This window comes from Pan troglodytes, chromosome 2, assembly GCF_028858775.2.
Source record: "Pan troglodytes isolate AG18354 chromosome 2, NHGRI_mPanTro3-v2.0_pri, whole genome shotgun sequence".
Taxonomy (NCBI): domain Eukaryota; kingdom Metazoa; phylum Chordata; class Mammalia; order Primates; family Hominidae; genus Pan; species Pan troglodytes.
The window spans coordinates 139,684,712-139,707,097 of NC_086015.1; the positions used below are offsets into that span (position 1 = coordinate 139,684,712).

The 22,386-nt window shown below is 38.6% G+C and overlaps 1 protein-coding gene across 14 annotated transcripts in view; it reads right to left on the bottom strand.

Annotated features, from left to right (window-relative positions):
* Nucleotides 1–22,386, bottom strand: part of STAG1 (STAG1 cohesin complex component) — a 408,398-nt gene that overhangs the window by 109,259 nt on the left and 276,753 nt on the right. For 13 of the 14 annotated variants that reach the window (XM_016942001.4, XM_009446530.5, XM_063806251.1 and 10 more), the window contains 2 exons: nt 18,904–19,011; nt 6,041–6,155 (listed from right to left, as the gene is read on the bottom strand). In XM_016942001.4, the coding sequence (XP_016797490.1) occupies nt 6,041–6,155; nt 18,904–19,011 (223 nt within the window). The remainder of the gene's footprint in view (nt 1–6,040; nt 6,156–18,903; nt 19,012–22,386) is intronic. The other variant, XM_016942000.4, reaches the window with a different exon arrangement.

Here is a 22,386-nt window from a genome sequence, read left to right on the forward strand (position 1 = left end):
TTAATAAAATATGTTAATTGATTTATATTTACTGGGATTACTCATGCTGAAAATATTGCTGGCATTTTATTTTCTGTGCTCTATTTGTGATGTTTTCTTGATTACTTTATCTGTCCTTCATTCAGGGTTTTATTTTCTAGCATTTTTCCATTATCAAAATCCTTAGCCTATTTTTCACTTCTCTTCATTTAATTTGAACATTATACTCCTACATTTAAAAACTAATTAATAGATATTTGCCTTAAACATCAATGTCATAGTTTTTAGGTTTAGCGCTAAGGTTTTTGTTTTTTGTTTTTTAATTTATTTGCTCACCAATGTTTCTTATACTCCTCTTTTCCTTTTATTGTATTGATTTTTCACTTCCTAGAAAACATGTTCAAGTAATAATCTGCATATAGAGTCTATTAGGCAGTAATCTGACTGCATGTCCTTTGATTTGGTTCTTTCCCTTCATTGTTTTTTTTTTTAATTATTTTATTTTTAGACAGAGTCTCACTCTGTCGCCCAGCCTGGAATGCTATGGCATGATCTTGGCTCACTGCAACCTCCGCCTCCCAGGTTCAAGCGATTCTCCTGTCTCAGCCTCCCGAGTAGCTGAGATGACAGGCACCTGCCACCATGCCTGACTAATTTTTACATTTTTAGTAGAGAGAGGCTTTCACCATGTTGGCCAGGCTGGTCCTGAACTCCTGACCTCAAGTGATCCACCCGCCTCATCCTCCCAAAGTGTTGGGATTACAGGCATGAGTCACCGTGCCTGGCCTCCCTTGTTTCTGTTCTCCTACACAGCTCCTACTACACAATATAATAAAATTTCTTAATCTATACTGTACCTTAATTTCTCTTTCATATTTTTTTTTTTTTTGAGACAGAGTCTTGCTCTGTCACCCAGGATGCAGTGGCGCAATCTTGGCTCACTGCCACCTCTTGCCTCCTGCGTTCAAGCAATTCTCCTGCCTCAGCCTCCTGAGTAGCTGGGACTACAGGTGCATCCCACCACGCCACCCTGCTAATTTTTGTATTTTTAGTTGAGACTGTGTTTTACTATGTTGGCCAGGCTGGTCTCGAACTCCTGACCTCAGGTAATCCACCCGCCTCGGCCTCGCAAAGTGTTGGGATTACAGGCGTGAGCCATCGTGCCTGGCATTTTTGGGAAATTTCTTAAAAATATCGATAAGAAGCTGTCAATTTTCCTGTCTTAAATGACTGTCACAATTATCCTCCTCATTCATAAGAAGGGTGACTGGCTGGGCGTGGTGGCTCACGCCTGTAATCCCAGCACTTTGGGGGGCCAAGGCGGGCAGCAAGAGATCGAGACCATCTGGCCAACATGGTGAAACCGTCTCTACTAAAAATACAAAAATTGCTGGGCGTGGTGGCACATGCCTGCAGTCCCACCTACTCAGGAGGCTGAGGCAGGAGAATCACTTGAACCCAGGAGGCGGAGGGTGCAGTGAGCTAAGATTCTGCCACTGCACTCCAGTCTGGCAACAGACCGAGATTTGGTCTCCAAAAAATAAAACAATAAAAAAAGAAGAAGGGTGACCATACTGCCAGATTATCCAGAAATGTTCTGGGTTGTTCTTGTTGTTTTGAAATAATTACTAATAGCATCCTTATCCCTCTGAAAAGCATCACACTTTTTTTTTTTTTTTTTTTTTTGAGACAGTGTCGCCCAGGCTGGAGGGCAGTGGCGCGATCTCGGCTCACTGCAAGCTCCGCCTCCCGGGTTCATGTCATTTTCCTGTCATTCTCCTGCCTCAGCCTCCAGAGTAGCTGGGACTACAGATGCCCGCCACCAGGCCCGGCTAATTTTTTGCATTTTTAGTAGAGATGGGGTTTCACCGTGTTAGCCAGGATGGTCTCGATCTCCTGACCTCGTGATCTGCCCGCCTCCACCTCCTAAAGTGCTGGGATTACAGGCATGAGCCACCGCGCCTGGCTGCATCACACTTTTTATAATAAATTCTAGAGTCATACTACCTCTAGGGAAATCCAGACTTATCACATTCAAGTATGACTTATCCAACTATCTGGCATGCATCTAAAATACAAGGTATTTTGTCACCTGAAATCAATGACTGTCACAGGTTGAAACATCTTAAAAAATCACCTTTTGGTACCAAAAGAAAACAAAGTTACTGACTTGTTTATGCAGATCTCTTAATCACATTTTACATGCACTGCAAACTGATTCCAATTCAACATTTTATAATTCTACTAAAATGTTACTACTTCTCATTTCAGTAAAATAAAGAAAAAAATAATCAGTTCAGTTAATCCCAGGTAAATGTCTGTGTACTGGTCTGTTCTCATGCTGCTAATAAAGACATATCAGAGACTGGGAAATTTATAAGGGAAAGAGATTTAATGGACTCACAGAACAGATCCACATGACCGGGGACGCCTCACAATCATGGCAGAAGATGAAGGAAGAGCAAAGGGACATCTTACATGGTGGCAGGCAAGAGAGCTTGTGCAGGGGAAATCCCATTGATAAAAACATCAGATCTCGTGAGACTTACTACCATGAGAACCATGTAAGAAAAACTGCCCTTATGATACAATTATCTCCACCTGGTCCCACCCTTGACACATGGGGATTACTACAATTCAAGATGAGATGTGGGTGGGGACAGGGCCAAACCATATCAGTCTGTAACTAATCTATAAAAGACTCCCTTGGCTGGGGACAGTGCTTCACGCCTGTAATTTCAGCACTTCGGGAGACTGAGGAGGGTGGATCACCTGAGGTCAGGAGTTCAAGACCAGCCTGGCCAACATGGCGAAACTCCATCTCTACTAAAAATAAAAAGATTAGCCAGGCGTGGTGGTGCATGCCTCTAATCCCAGCTACTCGGGAGGCTGAGACAGGAGAATCGCTTGAACCCAGGAGGCAGAGGTTGCAGTGAGCGGAGATTGCACCACTGCACTCCAGCAAGACTCCATCCCAAAAAAAAAAGACTCTTTCTACTCTATTATTTCTAAAGTCTCTTTAAATTCAGTATTTCACAAGTCTATTACAAAATTTTACCAATTAAAGTGTGTGACAGTAAAACAAAGAGAAATTCAGAGTACAGCACAATTGGAATACCATCATACTATGAGAATATGGCTTCATTAAGCATTCACCCTAGGTGTACACTAGTATAAAAAGATAAGAGGAGAGATTTTCACAAAGAATATTTCTTGTGAAACACAGGATACCATAAAAGTCAATATAAACACCATGAATCATTAGAATCAACCAGAAACCTTTCAATACTATTTGCAGTTGCTTTTGTAGCTGTGAAAAATGCAATACAGGGCCAGGCGTGGTGGCTCACGCCTGTAATCCCAGCACTTTGGAAGGCCGAGGCAGGTGGACCACTTGAGGTTAGGAGTTCGAGACCAGCCAGACTAACATGGTGAAACCCTGTCTCTACTAAAAATACAAAAATTAGCCAAGCATGGTGGTACACACTTGTAGTCTCAGCTACTTGGAGGATAAAGTATGAGAATTGCTTGAATCTGGGAGACAGAGGTTGCAGTGAGCTGAGATCACGCCACTGCACTCCAGCCTGAGTGACAGAGCAAGACTCTGTCTCAAAAAAAAAAAAGAAGGAAAAAAAAGGAATGTAATACAGCTGGCAAATACATTCTAATTCTGTTGTAAGACTTTAGAAAATGGTAGCAAACACAGGAATACAGTAAGACCATCTGAAAATTGTGCAGTAATAAACATTACAAATTACTTCTTTAAATAAAAGACAAAATGCCTGAAACTAAGTACTCATGCCTTTTAATAAATTGAAAAGCCCTTGAGCTTTCTGAGATAAAAAACATTTTCCTTTAATGAATAATCAAAGTCAGTTAGCGAAGATCATCATATTCCCTAAACTTTTTAGTAGTTATCTCATACTTATCAATTTCTGAAACTATTGTTGCTTTTTTTTTTTTTAGAGACAGGGTCTTGCACAGGCTGGAGTGCAAACGGTGCGATCATAGCTTACTGCAGCCTGCGCAACTCCTGGGCTCAAGGGATCCTCCCACCTTAGCCTCCCAAGTAGCCACCATGTCTGGCTACTTTTTATTCCATTCCTCTAAAAAACCTAAGGGAGGTAAGAGTGTAAGTTGAAATGGTTTACTAGACATGTGATATTTACGGGGTAGTTAGTGTTTTACTAAAAAAATTCACACTTTGCATTTTATTCTGTAATACATGCACCCTTGCTTGTTAAGAAAATAATGCTTCAAATCATTAGTATGCAAAGTGTGACCCATGAGCACTATCTTGGAGACTGTTAGAAATGCAGAATCTCAGGCCCCATTCTAGAGCTATTGAGTAAGAACTGGCATTTTAACAAGATCCTCAGGTAATTTGCATACACATTTAAAATACTATTAAACACATTCTTTACTCAAATTCAACTCTCTAGCTAGTTTTGTTTCTGACTTTATTTCTCTAGTCATTGGTAACTCTCTTAAAAAATGGCAGCAACTCCTTCACCACTTTCTGCTGTTTTGCCCTAACACCCTTCACTCCACTGACTGAGTTCTTCTCCAATTTTAATTTTCATATAGGCTACCTGTTTGTGTCTCTCTTCCTTATTCCTACTAAGTTCCCCTCTTACTCTCAAACTTGAGCATTCATAGAATCGTTTCTTCACTGACATTCTAGCACAAATCAAAAACACTTTTTAACAAATAAAATTGAGAGTCCTAGGTTTCTAGATGTTCTTTACTTCTTTTGCAACTCTATTTTGTTTGCTTATTTATTTTAATTTTTTTTGAGACAGAATCTGGCTCTGTCGCGAAGTGTGGAGTGCAGTGGTACAATCTCGGCTCACTGCATGCAACCTCTGCCTCCTGGGTTCAAGCAATTCTTGTGCCTCAGACTCTTTATTAGCTGTGATTAGGTGTGCGCCACCACGCTCAGCTAATTTTTTTCTATTTTTAGTAGAGACGGACTTTTGCTATATTAGCCTGGCTGGTCTTAAACTCCTGGCCTGAAGTGATCTGCCCTCCTCCGCCTCCCAAAGTGCTGGGATTACAAGCGTGAGCCACTGCACCTGGCCTGCAACTCTATTTTCAAGCATTTCTAAATGAAGAAGTTAAGTTATTCAGGAGTTCTTCAGGTTTAATTTACTGTTTCGCCAATGACACGGCAGTAGTAGGAAATACAGATTACAATATATTAAAAAAAAAACCCACACCATTTTGGTGGAAGAACCGAAGTTTACTTGAGAAAACAGATCCTGACATATAAGTGTTAATTACAAAATTGTTTAAGCAATAACTGAATATAGCACATGGAAATATTGCTATGAGGCTCGTACAACTATCAATTAAAACATGAATTTGTATTTTTCTTTCTCCTTACTAAATAATTTTCAAACAAGATAAAACTAATGTTATTAACAGTCTGACAATTTTCAAAAACTGTTTAATGTAACGTAAAAGCTACAGGCATAAAAACAAAAGGCAACAATAATAAAAAGGTATGCAGGCTGGGCATGGTGGCTCATGACCATAATCCCAGCACTTTGGGAGGCCAAGGTGGGCAGATGACCTAAGTCAGGAGTTCAAGACCAGCCTGGCCAACATGGTGAAACCCCGTCTCTACTAAAGATACAAAAATTAGCTGGGCCGTGGTAGTGGGCACCTGTAGTCCCAGCTACTCGGGAGGCTGAGGCAGGACAATCCCTTGAATCTGGGAGGCAGAGGCTGCAGTGAGCCGAGATCGCACCACTGTACTCCAGCCTGGGTGACAGAGTGAGACCCTGTCTCAAAAGAAAAAAAAAAAAAAGATATGCAGTATTACAATACTGTAAAAGTTTAACAATTGCCAGTCTGTATTCAGTGTTGATCCACACCTACATATATATTCAGAACACCTTTCCACAAAAGGTAAAGGACTGATTCTATATCATGCAATTCATGAAGGTAACTTTATAAGAAACAGACTTTTTATTTGATTGAAAAAAATTAAAATGAATTGACATTTAAAATGTAATATAATAAAAGAAATAAGGAATTATCTTAAAACATTTTTTACCTCACTTTCAAGAAAGAAAAGAACCAGCATCCTAATGAGGTTTCCATTCGGGCTGTTTCTTCCCCTCCTCTTTGCTAATGCTTCTTCTGCTTGTGGGTCATGTCTGCTAAATAGCCTGGAAATGAAAAACAGGGCATTGCAAAGTTACATGAATATGAACTTTAGTCTTCCCTCAACACACAAATCATTTCAGTGTTTAACAACAACAACAACAAAAAGGGGGAGCAGGCAGAACGAGCATCAGAGATCAGGCCAGGTGCAGAGGCTCACGCCTGTAATCCCAGCACTTTGGGAGGCCGAGGCAGGTGGATCATGAGGTCAGGAGATTGAGACCATCCTGGCTAACACGGTGAAATCCCGTCTCTACTGAAAATACAAAAAATTAGCCGGGCATGGTGGCGGGCACCTGTAGTCCCAGCTACTTGGGAGGCTGAGCCAGGAGAATGGCATGAACCCAGGAGGCGGAGCTTGCAGAGAGCTGAGATTGCACAACTGCACTCCAGCCTGGGTGACAGAGACTCCGAAAAAAAAAAAAAATCAGAGGTCAGATTATTCATCTATTTCAATAGAAACATGTAACTGATGTCATTATAGGTCGGAAAATGGTGGCATCTGAACAATGTCCTACAGGTTAAACTACATATAAAATGTAAAGGGAAACTTTTACGATGAACAATCAATGTTCAAATATGTGTGAAAATGATAAGGACTGCTATTATCCTGTATGATTGATACTAGAATATGTAATTTTTAACTGAGTTCTATTTTCTTTTTTGAGACAGAGTCTCGCTCTGTCACCCAGGCTGGAGTGCAGTGGCATGATCTCAGCTCACTGCAACCTCTGCCTCTCGGGTTCAAGCAATTCTCCTGCCTCAGCCTTCCAAGTAGCTGAAATTACAGGTGCCTGCCACTATGCTGGGCTAATTTTTGTATTTTTAGTAGAGATGAGGTTTCACCATGTTGGCCAGGCTGGTCTCGAACTCCTGACCTCAAGTGATACCCCTGCCTTGGCCCTAAGTTCTATTTTCCTAAACACTGATTTCACAGTCACGTAATTATAACATATAACCAAATGTTTCATCAATAATTTAAAAAATTCACACCTTATTATCTAGAAACATTATCTATGAACCCAATAGTTTTTAGTAAAATGACATTAATGGTAAATTAATAAAATATCATGTAGTAACAAAACATCTGAAATATGGCAAAAAAAAAAGATTTGAAATTTTTAATTTGTTTAGATTTATTCTAACAAAACTTAAAAACTGCTAAGTTGGCCGGGCACGGTGGCTCACGCCTATAATCCCAGCTCTTTGGGAGGCCGAGGCAGGCAGATCATGAAGTCAGGAGATTGAGACCATCCTGGCTCACACAGTGAAACCCCATCTCTACTAAAAATACAAAAAATTAGCCGGGCGTGGTGGCGGGCGCCTGTAGTCCCACCTACTCGGGAGGCTGAGGCAGAAGAATGGCATGAACTCAGGAGGCAGAGCTTACAGTGAGCCGAGATCGCGCCACTGCACTCCAGCCTGGGTGACAGAGCAAGACTATGTCTCAAAAAAAAAAAAAAAAAAAAAAAAATTGCTAAAGGTATCTTATTTCTAGGCATTGCTCTAGGTAAAAGGGATCTTAGGAACAAACGACAAAATCCCTGTTCTCATGGAGCTCTCACTTTAGTGAATAAACGGTAGGTAAGTATATACTGTTGCTGGTTATAAAGAAAAGTAAAAAAAAAAACGGTATATGTATATAGCATGTACTAGTTTATACATAAAAGTCAGAGTAGGCCTCTCAAATGAGAGGCAAAATAACTGAATAAAATGAGAATAATTTCATGTGATATTAAAATAAACCAATCTCTACCAGAAAACGACCACAGAGAAGCTGAGTTTTTCTGGGGGGGCAGGTGAGGAGGAAGGCATATTAGGGGACTAGAGAACTTATCTTGAAGCTGTATCTATAATCTATATAGCTATCATTTAAGAGAAGGTTCTGTTTAATGGGTGACTTTCAGAGGGGTGGTAAAAGGAAAATATGAATATCCCTGATAACTGAAATATACCAATCTATTTATTTATTTTTTGAGACACAGTCTCACTCTGTCACCCAGGCTGGAGTGCAGCGGCACAATCTCCGCCTCCTAGATTCAAGCGATTCTCATGCCTCAGCCTCCCAAGTTGCTGGGATTACAGGTGCCTGCCACCATGCCCAGCTAATTTTTGTATTTTCTAGTAGAGACAGGGTTTCACCATGTTGGCCAGGCTGGTCTCGAACTCCTGACCTCAAGTAATCCGCCCACCTCAGCCTCTCAAAGTGCTGGGATTACAGGCCTGAGCCACTGTGATCGGCTTATTTTATGTTTTTTTTGAGATGAAGTCTCACTCTGTCGGCCTGGCTGGACGGCAATGGCATGATCTCTGCTTACTGCAGCCTCCGCCTCCTGGGCTCAAGAGATTCTCCTGTCTTGGCCTCTGGAGTAGATAAGATTACAGGCGTGTGCCACCATGCCAGGCCAATTTTTTGTATTTTTAGTAGAGATGGGGTTTCACCATGTTGGCCAGGCTGATCTCAAACTCCTGACCTCAAGTCGTCCACCTGCCTCGGCCTCCCAAAGTGCTGGGATTATGGGGATGAGCCACCATGCCCAGTTTGTGCCAATTTAAATAATTCCATTTATTGCATATAAATAAGGTATTGAGGAATTTGCTTAAATTTTGAGTATTAAAATGTGGAATTTTTGATGATGTAGTAAAACATTCATTTCAGACAGATCTTACTACTTTTTGGATGATTGGTTAATATTGTGAATAGCTTATGACTAGACTACAAGACACTATACGTGTGTGGATGTGTACATTTATGTATCTTTGAAAGCTGATCATGGAACTCCTGGGGATACACCGTAGCTTATTTAAGATTTTCTAAGTCACCATATTAAATGATGGAAGAATGATAAAAGAGATCATTAATCAAGTCATCAAACTGCAAGTTTCTCCAAGACACGGGCCTAAAAAACATTTATGGAGTGAAGCTTTCATTTGCATAAGAATTGGCTTGATTTTCACAAAGAAACAAAAACTAATGCAGGCTTATCCTTCTGGATTTCTGTGGCAGATATTCTAATAAAAACTTTTTTTTGTGTTGTGATATCAGCAAGATGGTGGAACAGAAGATTGCCGAGCATCACTCCCCCTACAAAGATACAACCAGAAACTATTCAAACACAAGGATACCACCCTGAATATGCTAGAACTCTGAAGAGAAGTGGAGAAACCCTCTGGGCCCACAGAATCAAGAAACTATGATTAGTAAGAGAAACAGTCATTTCACACTGTGCCAACTGCCCCCTCCCTACAAGCTGGCAAAACTCAAAGAGAATTTCCCTAGACCCATGATTCTGGTAAGAGGGAATTAGAAGTGGAAAATTGCTCTCCTTGCTGGTCTGGGCATCTTTGCAAGAAGCCCACTCCAGTTCCATCCCACGGAACCACTGGGAGTGCCTGGAGGCCAGAAACACCTGGGGTGAACTGGGGAGAAAGAATAGGGTGCTGATCACAGCAACTGGTGCACATCACAGCAACTGGTGCACGGATCTTGGCGGCCACTCGGCACATTGGCCAGTGGGAATGCCATGTTGAACGGAGTGGCCAGTGCAAAAGCACTGCAAGGGGCACAATCCAAGGGAAGGATCAAATCCCTAGATGTATTTTCCACAAAGCCCAGGTGACTGTATAAAGTCTTTCCTTGGCCTGGAAACAACTAAAAGGTCAGGATTAAGTTGCAGTACCCACTTAAGGATTTCCCAGGTAGGGAAATAATGTAAGGCCAGCAATATAGTTCCAGGGAAGTGTTTAAGCTCCAGTACTAAGAGTCTTCACCAGACTGAGAAAGAACAGAAGTGCAGTGACTTGGTTCTGGAATACTGTTTAAATTCCACTATAAGTTCTTGCCAGACCAAGAAAAAAACAAGAGGCCAGGGTTCAAGTTCTGAAACTAAGAAGTAAAGGTCTAACACTACCAAAGAAAACTTGCAAAAAAGTGGAAGCGGTAGCTATCTCTTCAAATACACAAGCATCAACTTAAGTCAGGGAAATATTACACTACCAAAAAAAACCAGCAGAGCTCCAGCAACAGATCCAGAAAAACTGAAGATCTATGAAATGTCTGACAGGCAATTCAGGGTAATCCTCTTAAAAAGAATTTTAAGGAATTACATACACACAAAAAATCCAAATAGAAAACTAAATCAAATTTGAAAAACAAAATGAGAAATATGATGAATAGAAACAATTTTTAAAAATCAAATATACATCCTAGAAATAAAGCATATAACTGAAGTGAAAAACTCACTAGAAAGCTTCAACAGCAAACTTGACCAAACAGAGGAAAGAATTAGTAAGCCTGAAGGCAGAACTTATGAAATTACCTAGTCAGAAGAGCAAAAAGAAAAAAAGAATTTAAAAAGCCTATGAGAATTATGGGACACGTTCAAGCAAACTAACTTCTGCAAAATTAGCATTCCCAAAGGAGATGAGAGAGAAAAAGGGCCTGGAAAGCATATTAAAAGAGTAAGGCTGAAAATTCCCCAAATCTGGAGAAAGACAACAGCATCCAGGAACAGAAAGCTCAGATGTCATCAAACAAATTCAACCCAAAGAGGAATTTCCCAAGGCATATCATAATCAAATTAACAAAAATCAAGGACAAAGAAGAAATATTCAAAGCATCAAAAGAAAAGAATCATATCATATTCAATGGAGCTCCTATATGGCTTTCAGTAGATTTATCAGCAGAAATCTTGAAGGTCAGGATAGACTGGGATGCTATATTCAAAGTTTTGAAGAAAGAAAACTGCTATCCAAGAATACTGTACCTAACAATATCCTTCAAACATGAAAGACAGATAAAGACTTTCCCAGACAAATAGAAGCTGAGGGAATTCATCAACACCAGAGCTGCCTTATAAAAAATGCCAAAAGGAGTTCTTCAATTTGAAAGAAACGAATGCTAATGTGTTGGCAGAAAAGCTCAGGCAGGATTGGCTTGTCTGTCATAATATAAAAGAGTCTTGGAAAATGTCCGGGGTCCAGGGTCTAAAACCCCTCATGGCCTTTGGAACACCAAAGTCTGTGCCAAAGGGTGGAAGGCTGCCCTGCCGCACCACAAATATAAGCCCAGGGCATAAAACCCCTCGTGGCTTGGATGGAATCCAGGGCTCAGAGCATAAAACCCCTCGTCGCCTCTGGAATGTGCGCAGACTTGTTGGTTGCTCTCCCAGGCTCGTAAACATGTTCTCCATTATCTCAAGCAGCAGAGCATATTTTATATGCATCAAAGAAAATAGTAAACTGTCACAGATAACGCTTGATGCACCGCTACCTTTCTACCCCTACGTCCTCATGTCCTCACCTGTTTACCCCCACATCCAAACGTCCTCACCACCTGCTTCTTTCTTTGATCACCAATAAATAGTGTTGGGCTCCCAGAGCTCGGGGCCTTCGCAGCCTCCATACCAGCGTTGGCCCCCTGGACCCACTTTATGCACTCATTCTTAACTTGTCTTTTCTCATTCCTTTGACTCTGCTGGACTTCGTAGCCCCCACGGCCTGCTGTTGGGTCTGATCACCCCAACACTAATGTGTGACAAGAAAACTTCAAGGTATAAAACTCACTGGTAAAAGTAAGAAAACTGAAAAAAATTCAGAGTACTTTAAAATGCGGCAAGTAAATGACTTATATCTTAAGCATGAAGACTACAAGAAAAAACTATTAAAAATAACAACTGGGGCCAGGCATGGTGATTCATGCCTGTAATCTCCAAACTTTGGGAGGCCGAGATGGGAGGATCGCTTGAGCTTAGGAGTTTGAGACCAGCCTGGGCAACATGGCAAAACTCTGTCTCTACAAAAACAAAAAACAAACAAACAAACAAAAAAACCCCAAAACAAACTGCAACAATTGCTGAGATAAGCAAAATTTTTAAAATGTAAATTGAAACACAGAAAAGCCAAAACATGGGAGGGGAGCAGTGTTAAAGTGTAAAGTTTATTTATGATACTTTACAATCAAAGTTAAGTCATTATAAGTTTAAAATAAACTGTATTTTTTTCTGTGTTTTTTTTCTCTGTTTTGTTTGTTTGTTTGTTTTGTTTTGAGAGTGAGTCTTGCTCTGTCACCTAGGCTGGAGTGCAGTGGCACAATCTCAGCTCACTGCAACCTCTGCTTCCTAGGTTCGAGCAATTCTCCTGCCTCAACCTCCCAAGTAGCTGGAATTACAGGCACCTGCCATCACGCCGGGCTGATTTTTATATTTTTAGCAGAGACAGGCTTTCATCATGTTGGCCAGGCTGGTCCTGAACTCCTGACCTCAAGAGATCTGCCTGCCTTGGCCTCCCAAAGTGCTGTGATTACAGGTGTAAGCCACCATGCCCTACATAAAATAACCTGTTTTAACTACAAGATATTTTTTACAAGCCTCAGTGTAATCACAAAGCAATGTCTATAATAGATACACCAGAAATAAACAGCACAGAATCAAAATATATTATTAGATAACTAAAAGGAAGACAGTGAGAGAGAGAAAAAAATCAATGGGATCTACAAAACAACCAGAAAACAAGCAACAAAATGGCAATAGTAAACACATGCCCATCAATAATAATCCTGAAGGTAAATGGATTAAATTGTCAAATTGAAAGACATATAAAGTGGCTGAAACGATTAAAAAAAAACATGACCCAATTATATTATGCCATAAGAAACTCACTTCATCTATAAAGACACACAGACTGAAAGTGAAGGTATGGAAAAAGATAATCCATGCACTTAGAGAACAAAAATGTAACAGAAGTGGATATATTTGTTATCAAATAAAATAGACTTTAAGTCAAGAATGATTAAAAAAAGACAAAGAAGGCAAGGCACGGTGGTGCAAGCCTGTAATCACAGCACTTTGGGAGGCTGAGGTGGGCAGGTCACAAGGTCAAGAGATGGAGACCATCCTGGCCAACATGGTGAAACCCTGTCTCTACTAGAAATACAAAAATTAGCGAGGCGTGGTGACATGTGCCTGCAGTCCCAGCTACTCGGGAGGCTGAGGCAGGAGAACTGCTTGAACCCAGGAGGTGGGGGTTGCAGTGAGCCAAGATGGCGCCACTGCACTCCAGCCTGGCGACAGAGCGAGACTCTGTCTTAAAAAAAAAAAAAAGAAAAGAAAAGAAAAGAAAAAAAGACAAAGAATACCATTTTACAATGGTAAAAGGGTCAATATGACAAGAGGATATAACAATTATAAATATCTCTACACTCAATATTGACCCTCACAAATATATTTAAAAACTTAAGACATAAGGAAAGAGAGTAACTGCAATATAATAGGAGTAGTAGGGGAGTTCAACGTGCAATTTTCAGCAATGGGAAGATTATCCAGACGGAAAAAGAATCAATGTTTCCAAAGAAACACTGGAGTTAAATTGCATTCTAGACCAAATGGACCTAACATACATTTACAGAACATTCCATCTAACAGTTGCAGAATACTCATTTTTCTAGTAGCAAATGAAATATTCTCCAGGACAGGCTACAAGGTCACAAAAGAAGTCAATAGATTTTAAAATATTGAATGCATATTGAGTATCTTTTTTAACCATAATGGAATAAAACTAAAAATCAATTACAGAAGGAATGGAAATTGTTCAAGTTCATGAAAATTAGACAACACACTCCTGAACAACAAATGGTTCAAAGAAGAAATTTTAGAATTTCGTGAGAGAAAAGAAAATAGAAACACAACATACTAAAACCTATGAAGTACAGTACAGCTAAAGCAGTTCTAAAGGAAAGTTTATACCAATAAGTATCTATATCAAAAAACTAGCAAAACTTCAAACAGACAACAATAATGAAAGGTATCAAGGAACTAGAAGACCCACACAAAAACAACAACAACAACAACAACATCAAAAAACAAACCAAAATTAGCCGAAGGAAAGAATAAAGATCAGAGAATAAATGTAATTAAGACTAAATACAAAAGACCAATGAAACCACAATTGGTTTTTTAAAAAATAAACAAAATGGACAAACCTTTAGCTGAAATAAAAAAAAAAAAAAGAAAGAATATCCAAATAAATAAAATCAGAGACAGAAAAAGAGACATTACAATGGTTACAAGAGAAATACAAAGGATCAGTAAAAACTATTATACACATCTGTATACCAACAAAATGTAAAACCTAAAAGAAATGAATAAATTCTTGGACACATACAACCTAACATAAATGAACCATAAAGAAATAGAAAACTGCCGGGCACGGTGGCTCACGCCTTTAGTCCCAGCACTCTTGGAGGCCAAGGTGGGTGAATCACCTGAGGTCAGGAGTTTGAGACCAGCCTGGCCAAGATGGTGAAACCCCATCTCTACTAAAAATACAAAAATTAGCTGGGCATGGTGGCAAGCGCCTGTAATCCCAGCTACTCGAGAGGCTGAGGCAGTAGAATCGCTTGAACCCAGGAGGTGGAGGTTGCAGTAAGCCGAGACTGCGCCATTGTACTCCAGCCAGGACAACAACAGCAAAACTCCGTCTCAAAAAAGAAAACCTGAAGAGACCAATAATGATATTGAAGCAGTAATAAAAATTAATGATACTGAAGCACTAATAAAAAGTCTCCAAAAAAAAAAAAAAAAAAAGCCCGGTACCTGATGGCTTCACTGCAGAATTCTACCAAGCATTTAAAGAAGAACTAACACCAATTCTACTCAAACTATTCCAGAAAATTGAAGATAAGGGAATACCTCCAAGCTCATTCTACAAGGTCAGCATCACCCTGATGCCAAAACCAGACAAAGACAAAATAACAACAACAAAACAACAACAAAAACTATTAGACAATATCCCTAGTAAACATGCATGTAAAAATTCTCAATAATAACTACCAAACCAAATTTAACAACATATCAACAAGGTACTGTACCATAATCAAGCAGGATTTATATCAGGGACACAAAGATAGTTTAACCATATGCATTATCAGTAAATGTGATACATCACATCAACAGACTGAAAGACAAAACTCATATGACCCTCTCAACAGAGAAAAAGCATTTGAAAGAAATCAACACCCCTTCATGATAAAAACTCTCAACAAACTAGCAAAGATGAAACACATCTCAAAATAATAAAGTCCACATATGACAAACCCACAGCTACAATTACATTAAATGGGGAAAAGGTGAAAGCCTTTCCCATAAGAACTCAAGACCAGGATGCCAACTTTCACCACTTTTATACAACATAGTACTAAAAGTCCTAGTCAGAGCAGTTAGGCAAGAGAATGAAATAAAAGACATCCAAATTGGAAAGAAGTCAAATTATCTTTGTTTGTGGATGGCATAATCTTATATTTAGAAAAACAGACTCTGCCCAAAAAATTGTTGTTAGAACTAATAAATTCTGAAAAGTAGCAGAATACAAAATTAACATAAAAATCAGTAGCATTCTTGTACAGCAAAAGTGAACAATCTGAAAAAGAAGTCAAGAAGTCAATCCCATTTCCATTAACTAGCAAGACTCCATCTTGAAAAAAAACAAAAAAAAAAAAAAAAGAGAGAAAGAAAACACTGGGGATTCTTAAGAATATTAGTCTGGGTAGAGTTTTGGGGCAAGACCTCAATAGCATGGGCAATAAAAGGAAAAACAGACAAATGAGATTATATCAAGCAAAAAAGTTTCTATACAGCAAAGGGATCAATAAAGAGACAACCTGCAGAGTGGGTGAAAATATTGGCCAACTATTCATCTGACAAGGGATTAGTAACCAGAATATATAAGGTACTCAAACAACCCCTTAGCAAAAACGAAAACAATCCAATTTACAAATGGGCAAATGATCTGAACAGACATTTCTCAAAGGAAGACATACCCAGTGGCCAACTGGTATACAAAAAGTGCTCTCATTATTTATTATAAAGAAAATGCAAATAAGAAATCACAATGAGATATCATCTTACCTCATTTTCAATAGCTATTATCATAAAGACAAAAAAATAACATGCTGGCCAGGATGCAGAGAAAGGTGAATGCTAGTACACTGTTGGTGGGAATGTAAATTAGTACAGCAACAGTGGAAAACAGTATGGAAGTTACTCAAAAAACTAAAAATATCTACCATATGATCAAGCAACTCCACTGCTAAGTATATATCTACAAGAAAAAAATCAGCATATCAAAGAGATATCTGCACTGCCATGTTTACTACAGCACTATTCATAGTAGTGATACATGGAATCAACCTAAGTGTCCACCAACGTTTGAATGGATAAACAAATGTGATATATATACACAATGGAATACTATTTAGCCACAAAAAGGAAATCCTGTCATTTGCAGTGACACAGATGGAACTAGATGACATTATGTTAAGTGAATTAAGCAAAGCACAGAAGGACAAATATCTCATGTTCTCACTTTTATGTGGGAGCTAAAAAAAAGATTGATCTCCTGGAGGGGCAGTAGAATGATCGCTACCAGAGGGTGGAATAAAGAGAGGTTGGTTAATGGGTTCAAAAATACAGTTAGAAGAAATAAGTTTTAGTGTTTGATAGCACAGTAGGGTGACTATAGTTAACAATAATTTATGGAATATTTCAAAATAGTTATTAATAGAAGATTTGGAAAGTTCCCAACACAAAGAAATAATACATATTTGAGGTGATGGATATCCTATTTACCTAATTTCACCATTACACATTAGATGCATGCATCAAAATATCACATGTACCCTATAAATATGCATTTATCAATTTTTAAAAGTATAAAAAATTTAGCCAATATTTCAAACATAGAAAAATATAATACAGACATAAAATAAGTATATTCTAAGACTTTTTCTAACTCAAGAGTTACCAGTTTATGGCTTCTATTATACAGAGAACCAATCTCATAAGTTTATTTTTCTCTCTGAAACTACAGAAGCAACGAATTATTTCTAAAAACACAAAGTTCTTTGACAAGTAGAGAATAGAGACTAATTAGAATAAAATAATGCTGAAAAAAGAAAGACTACAGTACATTCTTGGTATCAGTGACAGACAACATCCAAAGATAAATATAAAATCAGCATTATTCTACTAGCCAGAGGTGTCAGAGTCACTAGGAAACGCAATATTATTTTAAGTCATGCCTGAAAACCTTGACTTTCTTCCTCTTCATTTTCTTTGCCAGCATGCCCAGTAAGTAGCTGGTTTCTTTCTTAACAGAGATTTCTTACACAGAAATAACTTTTCTCACTTTGAGAGGTACAAGTGAGTAGAGAACAATTTGTTATTGTACCACTGAATGCAGATACTGGAGAGAGGACCAGGCCTGCTCATTATCAAAGTTAGTCACTGATGCACAGCAGTTGCCTACTCCATGATTTATATTTGTACCTCAGCATAAGAAGAAGTTAGAATACATAATAAACTTTTAAAATCACTTGTGAATATTATTCAAAGCTAGTAATTTAAATCCATGAACAAAAACCCAAAACACAAAACAAAGCAAAAAGATACACACCTATAACCAAGAATATGTTTATATTTTAAATATGAATTAATCAACTGGGTACAGTGGCTCATGCCTGTAATCCCAACACTATGGGAGGCTGAGGTGGGAGGATCACTTGAGGCCAGGAGTTCAAGACCAGCCTGGGCAAGATAGCAAGACCCCATCTCTCTAAAAAAAAAAAAAAAAAGATGTGTATATGTGTGTATACACACACACACACACACACACACACACACATACATACATATATACACACATATATAAATATATATTTATATATACATACATATATACTTATATATACATATATACTTATATATAATATATACTTATATATAATATATACTTATATATAATATATATTTTAAAATGATTTAAAGAATGAGTTAATCTACTAATCAATTATAGAACATATACAGTAAATCACGCTAAAAAATGTACATCCTAAATGTTCACATGCATACACTCTCATTAACGTTATGCTTTACAAAAAAATAAGGTTTAAAAAAAATTAAACTGCAACTATATATATATAAAACTTTCAGAATTACTATGAATTACTGATTAAAATAATCCTGATCATGGCCGGGTGTGATGGCTCATGCCTGTAATCCCAGCAGTTTGGGAGGCTGAGGCTGGCGGATTACCTGAGGTCGGGAGTTCGACACCGGCCTGACCAATATGGAGAAACCCTGTCTCTAATAAAAATACAAAATTAGCTGGGCAGGGTGGCGCATGCCTGTAATCCTAGCTACTTGGGAAGCTGAGGTAGGATAATCGCTTGAACCTGGGAGGCAGAAGTTGTGGTGAGTCGAGACTGCACCATTGTACTCTAGTCTGGGCAACAAGAGCGAAACTCCGTCTCAAAAAAAAAAAAAAAAAAATCATCATAATGGAAAGAATGAAAAAAAATTAAAATTTGGAAGGCATTTTAAAGGTGATACTGCTTCAAATTTAGATTACAAATGTTGAGAAAGTAAGATCAGACCTCAGAATTTTAAAGAAAAAACTAGTGTGATGAATTATCAATTATGTTAGCTTTTATAAATTTCATGCATTCCTCCAATCTCCACTCACATCTAGCTGAGAATCATCCTCTCACATTTCAGAAAAAAGGAGTATGTCACAAGGTACAGCATCCTCAAGGCTGTGATTCACCATGTACATAGGCTGTGAGGCTGTTATAGCCCCCGGAGTATCAGATGGACATTTTCAGCACTGTGTTCAGTCACTATTACTCTCTTCTACAAACTCTAAAACAACAAGAAAACAACATAGAAAAGTAGAACCTGTTTTCAAAGATAATTAGCTCACTTTTTGTGAAGGAACTCTCCAGCTGCCACAGCAACAGGGCGATGTGCCGAGTACACCAAGTGGTAAACATTTTCACAGTCTTCATTGGAAAGAGCTTCTTCACTTCCACTGAAAAATACAGAAAGTAACATCTGATCTAAAGCAAATGTTTATTTTCCTTTCTACTTTTATTTAAACTTGCTAAAGTTCATTATAAAGTTCAAGACTTAATAATTGTTGTCTCATCTTTTATCTTACTTTGAAAGTAATGTTTCCCCTTTAAGTATAAAAGACAATAATATAAAATTCAGAAAATACAGATTCAACGAGAAGAAAATAAAATGCCCACAATTCTTCTACAGCTTTTTTTTATTTTTGGAGACAGAGTCTTGCTCTGTCACCTAGGCTGGAGTACAACACCATGATCTTGGCTCACTGCAACCTCTGCCTCCCGGGTTCAACTGATTATCCTGCCTCAGGCTCCTGAGTAGCTGAGATTATAGGTGCCCAACACCACGCTCAGCTAATTTTTTGTATTTTTAGTAGAAACGGGGTTTCGTCATGTTAGGCAGACTGTTCTCTAACTCCTGATCTCAGATAATCCACCTGCTACATCCTCCCAAAATGCTGGGATTATAGGTGTGAGTCACTGTGCCTGGCCTTCTTCTAGACTGTGGGACAGAGCAAGACTCTTGCCTCACAAAAAAAAAAAAAAAAAAAAAGGGAAAAGGAAGAGACAAAACTGAAATTGTTTGCAGGTTATATAATAATATACATACTAAAACCAACAAAATCAACAAAGTATTAGAATGCATTCTAGGACTCAGAATAAGAGCTCAAATAGGGTCCACATATTAGACCAACACAAAAATTAAAGGTTCTCTTCCTCAGCAATAACCAAGCAGAAAATACTAAATACTATTATAACAAAAACAGCATAAGGCATTTCAGAATTAACCTACTAACTAATGCATAACCTCTACGAAAAAATTAAACCCTATAAGACCTAATGGTATTTTAAAAAAGAAATCCAGCTGAGTATGGCAGTACATGCCTGCCATCCCGGCTACTTGTGAGGCTAAGAAAATAGAGGGAAAACAAACAAACAGAAAGGACATCCACACCAAAACCCCATCTGTACGTCACCATCATCAAAGACCAAAGGTAGATAAAACCACAAAGATGGGGAAAAAACAGAGCAGAAAAGCTGAAAATTCTAAAAATCAGATCGCCTCTCCCCCTCCAAAGAAACAGAGCTCCTCACCAGCAACGGAACAAAGCTGGACGGAGAATGACTTTCAAGAGCTGACAAAAGAAGGCTACAGACGATCAAACTTCTCTCAGCTAAAGGAGGAAGATGGAGCCCATCGCAAAGAAGCTAAAAACCTTGAAAAAAGATTAGACGAATGGCTAACTAGAATAACCAGCGTAGAGAAGTCCTTAAATGACCTGATGGAGCTGAAAACCATGGCAGGAGAACTACGTGACGAATGCACAAGCTTCAGTAGCCAATTCGATCAACTGGAAGAAAGGGTATCAGTGACTGAAGATCAAATGAATGAAATGAAGTGAGAAGAGAAGTTTAGAGAAAAAAGAGTAAAAAGAAACCAACAAAGCCTCCAAGAAATATGGGACTATGTAAAAAGACCAAATCTACGTCTGATTGGTGTACCTGAAAGTGACAGGAAGAATGGAACCAAGTTGGAAAACACTCTGCAGGATATTATCCAGGAGAACTTCCCCAACCTAGCAAGGCAGGCCAACATTCAAATTCAGGAAATACAGAGAACGTCATGAAGATACTCCTTGAGAAGAGCAACTCCAAGACACATAATTGTCAGATTCACCAAAGTTGAAATGAAGGAAAAAATGTTAAGGGCAGCCAGAGTGAAAGGTCGGGTTACCCACAAAGGGAAGCCCATCAGACTAACAGTGGATTTCTCAGCAGAAACTGAACAAGCCAGAAGAGAGTGGGAGCCAACATTCAACATTCTTAAAGAAAAGAATTTTCAACCCAGAATTTCATATCCAGCCAAACTAAGCTTCATGAGTGAAGGAGAAATAAAATCCTTTAGAGACAAACAAATGCTAAGAGATTTTGTCACCACCAAGCCTGCCCTACAAGAGCTCCTGAAGGAAGCACTAAACATGGAAAGGAACAATCAGCACCAGCCACTGCAAAAACATGCCAAACTGTAAAGACCATGGATGCTAGAAAGAAACTGCATCAACTAATGAGCAAAATAACCAGCTAACATCATAACGTAACGACAGGATCAAATTTAAACATAACAATATTGACCTTAAATGTAAATGGGCTAAATGCTCCAATTAAAAGACACAGACTGGCAAATTGGATAAAGAGTCAAGACCCATCAGTGTGCTGTATTCAGGAGACCCATCTCACATGCAGAGACACACATAGGCTCAAAATAAAGGGATGGAGGAAGATCTACCAAGCAAATGGAAAACAAAAAAAGGTAGGGGTTGCAATCCTAGTCTCTGATAAAACAGACTTTAAACCAACAAAGATACAAAGAGACAAAGAAGGCCATTACATAACAGCAAAGGGATCAAGTCAACAAGAAGAGCTAACTATCCTAAATATATATGCACCCAATACAGGAGCACCCAGATTCATTAAAAAAGTCCTTAAAGACCTATAAAGAGAGTTAGACTCCCACACAATAATAATGGGAGACTTTGACACCCCACTGTCAACATTAGACAGATCGATGAGACAGAAAGTTAAAAAGGATATCCAGGAATTGAACTCAGCTCTGCACCAAGCGGAATTAATAGACATCTACAGAACTCTCCACCCCAAATCAACAGAATATACATTCTTCTCAGCACCACATCACACTTATTCCAAAATTGACCACATAGTTGGAAGTAAAGCACTCCTCAGCAAATGCAAAAGAACAGAAATTATAACAAACTGTCTCTCAGACCACAGTGCAATCAAACTAGAACTCAGGATTAAGAAACTCACTCAAAACTGCTCAACTACATGGAAACTAAACAACCTGCTCCTGAATGACTAATGGGTACATAATGAAATGAAGGCAGTAATAAAGATGTTCTTTGAAACCAATGAGAAAAAAGGCACAAACCAGAATCTTTGGGACACACTGAAAGCAGTGTGTAGAGGGAAATTTATAGCACTAAATGCCCACAAGAGAAAGCAGGAAACATCTAAAATTGACACCCTAACATCACAATTGAAAGAACTAGAGAAGGAAGAGCAAACACATTCAAAAGCTAACAGAAGGCAAGAAATAACTAAGATCAGAGCAGAACTGAAGGAGATAGAGACACAAAAAACTCTTCAAAAAAATCAATGAATCTAGGAGCTGGTTTTCTGAAAAGATCAACAAAACTGATAGACCACTAGCAAGACTAATAAAGAAGATAAGAGAGAAGAATCAAATAGACGCAATAAAAAAGGATAAAGGGGATATCACCACCGATCCCACAGAAATACAAACTACCATCAGAGAA